An 11,404-nucleotide genomic window follows, 5' to 3' on the forward strand; every position below is an offset into this window, starting at 1 on the left:
CTTCAATTTAATCAAATGTCTGTGAAATCAAACTGTGCATCGAGGAAGCAACACTGATTGACAATCAATTTCACATGTTGTGCAAAATAGAATAGACAACAGGTGGAAAATATGGCCAAGACACACTCAATAAAAGAGTGGTTCTGTAGGTGGGCAGTATTGTGCCTGAACGCGTTCATTGAACGAAAGTTCATGAACTCGTTCATATTTTGCGGCGAACGTGAACTGAACGTACTGTATTACTGCCTGATTAACGTTATTGTGAACTCATTCATTCTGGTGTCTGTGAACGGCACGCTCTCTCAGTTCAACTTTGTTCAATAGGTTGCCAAATTTCTATAGAGTCCTCCAGGCGAAACTGCGGCTAAATCACATCATAAACAAGCCTTAATACAGTATGTAGCGGGAAAAACACCCAATCTGGCAACACCAGCTACCAGTGTCGTAGCCTACAGCCGCGTGCGTCATCAAAACAAAATGCAGCGTGGAAGCCACAGCAGCATGGAAGCGACAGTGGAGGTGACAAAACAGCAGTATGATCACTTAAAACAGTTTTATGACCGGGTGGTCAACAGTGTCAACAGTTCCTGCAAGAGGAAGGCATTGAAGTCATCAACTGGAACACCCATTCCCCAGACCTCAATCTGAATTAGCACATCTCGGAAATCATGTCTCGATCCATCCACCAATGTCACGACGCACCCCAGACTGTCCAGGAGTTGGCTGATGCTTTAGTCCAGGTCTAGGAGGAGACCCGTCAGGAGACCATGCGCCACCTCATCAGGAGCATGCCTAGACATTGTAGGTACGCAATACAGGCACTTGGAGGCCACAAATAATACTGATGCTCATTTTGACCCATTTTAAGGACATTAAATCAAAGCTGGATCAGCCTGTAGTGTGTTTTTCTACTTTAATTTTATGTGTGACTCCAAATCCAGGGACCCTTGGTTATTAAATTTGATTTAATTGATGATTCTTATGTAATTTTGTTGTCAGCACATTCAACTTTGTACAGAACAAACTATTAAATGAGGAAATTTTATTCATTTAGATCTAGGATCTGTTATTTGAGTGTTCCTTTATTTGTTTGAGCAGCATAGTTGCTTCAGATTGAAGTAGGGATGTAAAAGTAAAAAAAAAATAAGTTTCTAATTGTAGACTAGAGGTGATTTTCAAACTGTCTCAAATAATAAAGAGATCAAAAATATTGAAATATGTGGGTTTTCTGCCCATATTGGAATAGAGCGTAACAATTTGGCTAATAAGTATGCAGAGCAGGGTGCAAGTAAAATAAACAAGAATTCTCTGACATTTAATGTTGTTGCACAGAAAACTTAAGAGCTCATAACAATTATTTGGAAAACATGCATCTGGAGAATGTAAGCATCGTGGGTAGTAGTACATGAAAAAGCTAAGCATCATGTGGCCTAGGACTGTCATGCATCAAACAATGTGCCAGTAGCTTTCGAAATGATGAAGGCAATGATTTCTATTTATTCGCTTCATTGCTGATAGCCCGAAACTATTGAAGATGCCGACCGCCATATTGGTACTCCCCACTCCCACAGAGAGATGGCCTAAAAATGCCGACTGCTCCATCTACCCAGACAGTTCAGTGGGGTTAGCATTACTGCTGTTTATGTGTATCCCAGCGCTAATGCAGCAGAGACCATGAAGACTCTATACCAAGTTTTCTTTGTGCTCCAGTTTGCATACGCAGAGGGTGTTTTCATCATTGCTGGGGATTTTAACCAGGCTAACTTGAAGTCTGTCATGATTGTTATCTAAGTTCTGATGCCAAGATGCAGAAAGCCAAACAGAGAGACACAGAGTAAAAGTTTAACAGGTTTATTAAGAGTAAAGGTGATGAATCCAGTGCTGCTCTGAGCACTAGGGAGTGAGTCCAGTGTTGCTCTGAACACTGCTCAACAGGGATTCTCCAGGGAAAGGTGTCCTTTATGGAATCCAGACTGAGAGGATTGTACCAGTGAGTGTCTTGCTTGGAGATAGGTGGACTGGGTTACTCAGACTTAGGTTGTTCCTTGGTGAATGGAGAAACTTACTGCCACTCAGATTTCCTGCAGTACTTGAACGGGCTGTAGTGCTGCAGAAACCTTTGCTTGGTGTGAAGCTCAAACAACCTCTAGGGGAAAGTGGATCCAAACTTCCTGTTCAGTTAGAAGCTCAGTACCTCTTGGGGAAAATGGGTTCAAACTTCCTGTTTGGAACCCCAGCTCAGTTAGAAGCTCAGTTGAACCTTCCTGAGAGAAAAGGACCAAACAAATCCAGTTTCCAAGATGACTTCCTGCTGAGAGGCAAAGACAAAAACAAAGTTAAGACTCAGATTGACAAAAACTCAGTTTGACTCAGAAAAAATTCAGCTTGACTAGAGAATCCAAAACTGGCAAACCAAAACTCAGGTTAGACTCTGCTAAACTAAGCATGGCTAGAGTACCCTGTATTGGCAAACACTCTGGCGTCGAGGTAGTGGCAGTCAGCAGCTTAAGAACACTCCACAGGTAATGAGGCAATGAGCTGCAGGTGTGCAGGGAGACCCAATGAGGACGGGGCACCGCCTGGTGGAGGAGGAAGGGAAACACAAAAACATACCACACAAACTGGATTCCTGGCAAAGTCATGCTTATCCTTGCATATAAGCCCCAGTCGATCAGGGCTAAACAAGACAGTTAAAGAGGTCAGAGTGTGGTCTAAGGTATCTGTTTTGAATGCTCTGACTGGAACATTTTCATAGTGCCAGCATGCTTGAAGTCTGCCACCATTATTCCGGTCCCAAAGAAGCCTCGGGTCACCTCACTAAATGATTACCGGCCTGTCGCACTGATTACAATCATGATGAAGAGCTTCGAAAAGCTGGTTAAAGACCACTTCATCTCCAGTCTGCCGCCAACATTCGACCCGTTCCAGTTTGCCTACTGATGAAAGCGCACCACTGAGGACGTCTGCTGCTCTCCACCTGAGCATGGCACACCTGGAGGAAAAGAACACCGACGTGTGGATATGGTTCCTGGACTTCAGTTCAGCTTTCAACACCATCATCCCACAGCATCTGATGGGCAAACTGGAACAGCTGGGATTCAATACACCCCTCTGCAACTGGCTGCTAGACGTCCTCACCAACAGACCGCAGTTAGTCCGGGTCAGACAGAACACCTCTGACGTCACAATCTTAAACACAGGCTCCCCTGAGGGCTGCGTCCTGAGTCCCCTGCTGTTACCCCTGAGGACACTTGACTGAGTCCCCAGGTTTAACACCAATCACATTGTGAAGTTTGCAGACGACACTACGGTGGTGGTCCTCATCAGAGACGACAACGACCTGGACTACAGAGAGGAGGTCAAGCAGCAGGTGGGCTCGTGCAAAGACAACAGCCTGATCCTGAACGTGGAGACGACGAAGGAGAACATCTTGGACTTCAGGAAGAACCGGCCTAAACACGCTCCACTAGTCATCAACAGCTCAGCTGTAGAGGTGGTCAAAAGTACCCAATTCCTGGGGCTGCACATCACAGACACCTTCAACCAAATGCAAAGACCACCTTACTGGTCAAAAGGACACAGAAGCGCATGTACTTTTTGCGGAGGATGAAGAGAGCCCACCTGCCCACACCCATCCTCACCACCTTCTACAGAAGCACTATAGAGAGCGTTCTGACCAGCTGTCTCACTGTGTGGTGTGAAGGCTGCAGCGCCTCAGAATGGAAGGAGGTGAGAAGAGTGGTGAGAACAGGAGAGAAGATCATTGGGGCTCCTCTTCCCTCCATAAAAAACATTTCATCCAAGCACTGCATTTCCCCGAGCCTGTAACATTATAAATGACCCCTTACACCCCCAACATGGACTCTTCTCCCTGCTGCCCTCTGGGAAGAGACTTCGAAGCATTGGATGCAGGTCCAGCAGATTCCACAACAGTTTCTTCCCCACTGCCATTAGACTGCTGAATGTTGTGTAAAATGGTTTATAAAACAACTGAATGTTAGAACTGTAACTATACAGTCATATGATTAGATGTTTGAGAGACTACTGTTTTTTATCACAATGTTTTTTAACACTGCTGCTTACCTTACCAAGGCTGCACTTAAATTTCTCTATGTTTACACTTGTGTATACAAAATGACTAAATAAAATCTCTCTAAGTCTCCAAGTCTAAGTCTAATATATATATATATATATATATATATATATATATATATATATATATATATATATATATATATATATATATATATATATATATATATATATATATATATATATATATATATATATATATATAATCCAATTTTTTTTAAATAGTGATAACAATTAAATTAAATGGGCTCCCGTTGTTTATACCATATTCTGGACAGATGAGGCGCATTGGGTAGCCTCCAGCAGCTGGTATTAAGATCTGTGTCAATATTAACAAAGTTTCGTTATTTTTTTTTTATATTCAGAATGAATTACAACAATTAAAAGACATCTATAAATCTGGATCATTCTCATGAGCAGTCTGAAGCAGTCACATAAAAAATACATGTTTTGTGGCGTGACCAATAACCAAGCTGACAACAACTCATGTAAGTTCACTCTTGAGAATTTTGGATGAACTTTCAAAGTGGAAACCTATTAGCTTGTTCCCCAAAAACGTCAAGGATCTGTGAAATTTTACAAATTTTCTTCTTTGTAAATATAAAACTAATAATATGTAGCCCAAAGGCAAAAACCCGTTCAGTGTATGCCTGCCTTAAGATGACCTATAAAAGAGGTTCTGTGAGTTCTACATTTTTAAAAGTACCTTGCATATAAGTTTATATTCCAGACCTGCAATGTAAGCACATCGTTTATCTCTACTGCAAAAATTTACCAGAAAATGGAGCCTCTCCAGCAAGTTTTAACATGAGCTGGGTGGTGCTTTATAATGACTTGCAGAGACTGTTTGCTTATGTTTCCCTGGTGCATATAGGGAATTATTTATGGCAGCATTTATTGATTTTCGTCTTTTTCATTCATTCTTAAGCTATTTATGAAAATAAATTAAAGGAATTGAGTTTGTGACATTGTAGTCTTTGTCTTTGACATGTGAAATGGTGATTAAAGGAAAGTTACTGGAGGCTTGGTTTAACCAGGAACAAACTTAAAACACTGTCACATGCATAATGCAGCTCGGATCCCTGTTGTTTATTCATCACTTATGCTGAAAAGGTCAGAACCCAGTTTCACCAGTTTAGCAGGTTTGTTAAAGCAGTGTTTATTTATTTCTACTTCTTTTACTCCCTAAGGGTGTAAGCATATGAGTCAGTAAATACATTAAAACACAACAACAACCCCAAATCTATCTATCTATCTATCTATCTATCTATCTATCTATCTATCTATCTATCTATCTATCTATCTATCTATCTATCTATCTATCTATCTATCTATCTATCTATCTATCTATCTATCTATCTATCTATCTATCTATCTATCTATCTATCTATCTATCTATCTATCTATCTATCTATCTATCTATCTATCTATCTATCTATCTATCTATTGGGATTTTCAGATGTTTTAGGGATCTTTGATTATGTATCATTCTGTTATGTTCATTCTGAATGTTGTTCCCTCCCAGCTGCCCTTCATCCTGTTGATTGTTCTCACCTGGTACAGATCTTTGTTTCTCACAGCATTTAAGCTTCTGGTTTCGGTTTTCTCATTGGTGGATTACAGTATCTGTTCTTGTTCTCCATTGGGTCTCATTGTTTTCTGTTATTAGCTCCTCCTTTGTCATCAGTCCCTCTTAACTGTATTGCAATTTAAGTGCCTAGCAACCATGACAGTTAAGAACAGGCAACTTCTAACTTTAGTTTTCACTGTAATTAAACTGTGAATTTGTAGGCTATTTGCTCATCGAGCAGCGTGTCTTGTTAACATAGAACAGCAGATTATAATCAAACATTTTTGGTACTTTTGACATGATGTCTGTTTCTGACTTTAATTAAACTGATTTAGAAGCATAAAAAACACATGGTATAATTAGTTTATTTTTATTCTGTGATAAAAACAGATTCAAACATATATACAAGAATAATGACACACATTTTTAATAGTTTATTATGTACTTACAAATGGTTATAATAATTAAATGTATGTAAAAACAACAAATAATTGCATTCATGCAAAACAAAAAAAATCTCTTGAAAATCTCTTGAATTTTACATATTTTAATTACAAGTGTGTGACAATACATTGAAATCCTAGGGAAGTATGTAGCTTTTCTTTATTGTGAATGTTAGTCACATTTGGTGCATTTGGATAAAAAGAAACAAATTCTTCAGCACAGAACAAAACAGTATATAAAATGTTTGAACAATAGATCAACCTTACAGAAGATTTACTCTGAATATTTTTCAAATAATAATAAAAAGTTAGGTAAAGTCAATGTCTGGAAAGATTATTAACAATAAAACCACCTGAATATAGTTAAGAATCTCATTTAGAAATGGCTGAATAAGAATGCTAGAATATTTGTGAATTTGTTTTAGTTTTTACATTGCTTTGGAGTTTTTATTTTATTACATTGTCAATTCAGTGTATAGGTTTAAAAAAAACTTAAAATATTAGCTCTATATTCCTTCAACTCAAAGGATATTCTACTGACATGTCTGCTGCTGTGTAGCAACACTGTATTAATTGAATAAATTTACGTTTTAAACTGAAAGGGGAAAGAAGGGAAAGATTTTCATTGTGTATTTTTGTAGATATAAACTAAGTGATAAACTGAGACTGTTGTAACATTTATTATTGTTTGATATATTTTCATAGTTTTTTCATCCTATTATGAAATAGCTGAAGTGTGATATGTTGATCAAATCCCAGCTTGGATTCTTTCTGCATGGAGTTTTATGTTCTCCTATTCTTCCTCCTTCACTCCAAAACAGATAAGTGGATGAATTTAAACAGATTTTAAACAGGTGGCAAATGAATTTATCCTTTCTTGTTTGTAAAATCAGTAAGAATGTTAGAAAGGTTCTTGAAGACTTCACTCTTCACTCTTCATTCAAACGGACAGAAAGGACTGTATGTTTTTTCATACAATGCAAAATAGTTGGAAATTACCTCAAATGTGTTTGGTATTGCATCCTCAGTTGTTTGCTGTACAGTGTCCTTTAATAAATCGATGGTAAGAGGGGGTGCCTCTGCTGTGTTTATTGCCCTTCGGAAGATGATAAACATAGAGAATACTCCAACACCGAATGAAACCATTTTCCAAAGACGCTCTTCTTTTTTGGATGATTGCTTTTTTAGAACAATACTTTTTACCTGCTGTTTGATTTCCTCCTCTGACATGTTTTCTGATGAGAGCTTTAAAAGTTCAATCTCCTTTTGTATTTCTGTCTCTATCTCATTCAGTATTGTATTACTGAAGTGCCCTCCTTTGTTTTTGATTAATATCTTGTCAATAGTTTTGAACAGCTCTGCCAGCTGGAACTTGTTGCTTCTATATTCTTCCTCCTCGGTGTTCCTCCAGTATCTGTTATCAAAAACATGGCAGCGACCTCCACACTTCTGCACCAGTTCCCACAAGCCATCGCTTTGAGCAGCGTATTGCTGTATGTTCATCCCTTCAGGGAGCTGGTCACCATGAGTGAAGATCAAAGCAACGTATTTCAGAGCATCATCAGAGAAATGCCGACGTATTTTAGCGATGACATCCTTCTCTTGCTCTGTGTATTTTTCCACTTTTAGAATGATCAGAAAAATATGAGGCCCAGGGGCGCTCTCTATCATACATCTCATTAACTCAGACTTCACGGTCTTCTGAGGCCTGCCTGAGTCAAACAAACCAGGAGTATCAATCAAAGTAAAGTTTCTTCCATTGACAAATTTGGTTTTTGCTTCAGTGGTAAAGGATTTTGCATCATTAAACTCTTTTACTTTAAATATGGCTTCTCCGAAAATGGTGTTGGCCAGGCTGCTCTTCCCATTTTGACTTTCCCCCAGCAGGAGAATTCTTAATGTGGCTGGACCTAAATGGACATAACAACAGTAAATCATTACAATAATTCTGCCTATGAACTGGAAGACAAAAACACTGTTAATTAGGAACAACTATGGCTGAATCAGAGCCTTATCCAACCCTTCTATTTCAAAACAGTTTTCTTGTGTTTAAAGGATTAAATATTATTTTACACTTTTACAATTTCTATGCATACTCTTAGAATTGCCCAGCATGTTAAAATTGTTTTTCTATATCTACTGCAGTCTATAGGCCTTATTCAATTTACAAAAAAAACATCAAGGTACTACTCTCTGGGCATATTTGTCATTGTGACATCCTGTGTGCCCCCATTCACCTGGCTACTTTGTTTAGACCCGGCTGCACATTAGCAAGAAAACATCACTACTATATCTGAAGATGGATTGCAAAAGGACAGCTAAAAGTCCATCTCGAAACCCCATCCTTTACTCTACACGGGGGTAGGAAAATAACTTTTTACTAGTGTGAAGAAAAGGTGTAAATTAGAGTCCGATCAGGAGCTAAATATGACTAGAGTAAATCTTCTACAAAACAGATGCAAAGAGAAAAGGCTGCAAGTAGTAAAACTAATTAAAGTAAAGAAATTGTGCAAACTAGTGCCAGAACAGAAGTAATGCAGATAAATAGGGGTTTACCATGAATCTCATCTATTGAGATTTGTAATCTATGGTCTGGAATCATATGTGTTGAAGGTCGTCTTCCCCCAATGATCTGCAGCACTTCTATTTTCTGGTGCTAGCTAGATTTTAATAACTTGGAGTTATTGTTGCAACTTGCTACATTTCCTTTTATAGCATGCTCTTACAGGTTGTGTCTTTGAAGGGTATTTGCACTTTTCTGCTCTCTACTTTCTTTGCTTGTAGGACAGTGATGGGAGTAACACCGTTGAAAGTAACGGCGTTACTAACTCTGTTACCTTTTTTTACTAATGAGTAATCTAACTAATTACTTTGACTGTAACTATAACGCAGTTACCATTGCCGACACCCCGTTACTGCATGTTAAACAGGTTGCACAATTAACCTTTTTTTCATGATAGGACTGCTGCGCGCCTTGTCATGAGAGAGGGGAGGATGAGATTGGCTGATGTATAGTGAGATTACGTCTATCAGTTGGGTAGGTGGGTGTTAACAAACAGCACACACAGAGAGATGGAGAGTGAGGATGACTCCAGCAGCAAAACAGTGTTTTCCAGATGGAAATACCGGTGTTACATCGAGCTGCGTTTCCCCATCAGATACAGTTTCCCCTGCATCTCCGCACAGCGCAGGCGGCACGATTCACCACGCAAGCGACAGGAAACGCGCATGCTCGCTAAAGGCGCGCAACAGTCGCCCTGTGCTCGCGCCACAGAGGAACTACGGAGAGCGTGAACGATCAAATGTTAGGATGGATGGATAGATAAATAGATAGGTAGATGGATATATAGATAGCTGGCTTGCTGACTAGCTGGCTGGCTGTATGGATAGATGGATGGATGTTGCAGTATCTATAACAACCCAAACACACAGGATTTCAGAATTAGACATCCCCAGTTATTGATTTCATGCACACACCAGATCTGAACGCCCTGTTAAAAAACTTCACACACATGAGTAGAGGTAATGCAGCTGATGATTTTTACACTGCATCAGATACCGTTCCCCCAAAGTTAGGAAGAGGGAAAAACTATCTGACAGGGTTTATAGGCCCGTCAGATAGCGTTCCCCCCTGATGTCATTTAGGTTGAGTTGCAATAAATTCAAAACTCTCTGCAGGTTCTTGTTTTTGTCGTCCACTCTATTCAGCTGGCTTTTGAAACACATGGCGAGAAGGTGGGGGCCGGGTGGTGAGGGTTTCGGGGGCGAGAAACGCAAAAGTAATGCAACAGTTACTTTTACTAGTAACTAGTTACTTTTATTGTGGAGTAACTCAGTTAGTAACTCGGTTTCTTTTTGGGAGAAGTAATTAGTAACTGTAACTAATTACTTTTTCAAAGTAACATGCCCAACACTGCTGTAGGACTTCTCCCTTGCATCTGGGTTTGTGTTGAATTTTTGTGTCGGCTACTCTTATTTTTAGGATTGCTTCTCTCATTTTTTGTTAGAGTATACTATTTATCTATTTCCAGTTTCTTCCCTCAGCCACTATAGTTGTCAGACCTTTGCCATCATTTGAGTGCAATATCTGAAACTTTATTTTATTCCTGTCTAGAGACAACTGACTATTTTTCATGTCTGAATTATCTGATAATTCCAGACACACAGACATTGTCGGGTTAGTCAAAACCAAACCCACCAAAATAATGTCTTGTGAAATTGTAGACGGTTAACATCTGATAACTTTCCCCTTTGACTTATATTTCAGTTAAATTGCTAAGTGAGCAAAGCAAAAACACAAAGTTTACATCTGGATTGATTTTAATCTTTTACAATTCTGAAGAGTTATTTAATTTTCAAAAAGCTTACATTAATATTATAATTACAATCAATAATTTTTTTCCTTAAACATTAAGGTGTCAGAGGGTCAAACATGATCACTAGGCAAGTGATCTTGAGAAAAATATAACTTAAAACAAAAAAAAACAAAAAACAGATCTTTGGAAAGTACTATGTATAAATGCCTTGTTTAGCGTGTTGTTTAATCATATTTAAAAAGAATCAGATTACAGAAACAGTGTTTATGCAGTTGTTTATATTTCTTTTAATGGTATGACTGAAGGTTATTCTTTAATATTCAAGATATATAAAAAAAAGTATTTACCTTCCATTTTTCCTCAAATATAGAAGTCCAGAAACAACAAATGTCTCCTTCGATTGTATTTTCTCTCAGTCTCTAGCCCTAACCTGCCGTGCCTTGGCTGCGTTGTTCTTATCTAACCTGTCTGACTTGTTTGCTGATGGTGAACAAGTCGAACCTGTAATTAAATGGTGATTGTGTCATATGCAATTGAATGGTAAAGTTTTGTATAATATATATATATATATATATATATATATATATATATATATATATATATATATATATATATATATATAAATAAATATAAAAAGTAGGTTATATCAGTCTATATCTGGAAAAATCTAATCTTTAAAAATGCATGTAGGATGAACAATGGTGTCAAAAGTACACACATTTGTTACTTAAGTAGAAGTATAGATACTGCAGTTTAAAAACACTCTGGTAAAAGTTGAAGTATCAACTTGACCTCTTTTCTCAAGTAAAAGTGGAAAAGTATGTGCACCAAAAACTACTTAAAGTATAAAAGTATAAAGTAACCTTCAAGAAAAAGGCCAGATGCCACTATATTAATTGAAAGCACAATTTTTCCACTATTTCAAAAAATTATTTGAGATAGGGCCGAGGATGAGGGAGGTCTTGTTGGTCTCCGTCTCCATC

The 11,404-nt window shown here is 38.3% G+C and overlaps 1 protein-coding gene across 1 annotated transcript; it reads right to left on the reverse strand.

Moving 5' to 3' along the window:
• Positions 1-6,164: 6,164 nt before the first annotated feature.
• On the reverse strand, positions 6,165-10,880 carry LOC119783567 (GTPase IMAP family member 7-like). Its single transcript, XM_038285158.1, has 2 exons — positions 10,769-10,880; positions 6,165-8,015 (listed from the first exon to the last, which is right to left on the reverse strand). Exons 1-2 carry the CDS (start codon positions 10,773-10,775, stop codon positions 7,042-7,044), a joined length of 981 nt encoding a protein of 326 aa, XP_038141086.1. The 5' UTR covers positions 10,776-10,880; the 3' UTR covers positions 6,165-7,041.
• Positions 10,881-11,404: the final 524 nt, after the last annotated feature.

This window comes from Cyprinodon tularosa, unplaced genomic scaffold, assembly GCF_016077235.1.
Source record: "Cyprinodon tularosa strain WSP-4 unplaced genomic scaffold, ASM1607723v1 ctg1050, whole genome shotgun sequence".
In the NCBI taxonomy this organism is placed as follows: domain Eukaryota; kingdom Metazoa; phylum Chordata; class Actinopteri; order Cyprinodontiformes; family Cyprinodontidae; genus Cyprinodon; species Cyprinodon tularosa.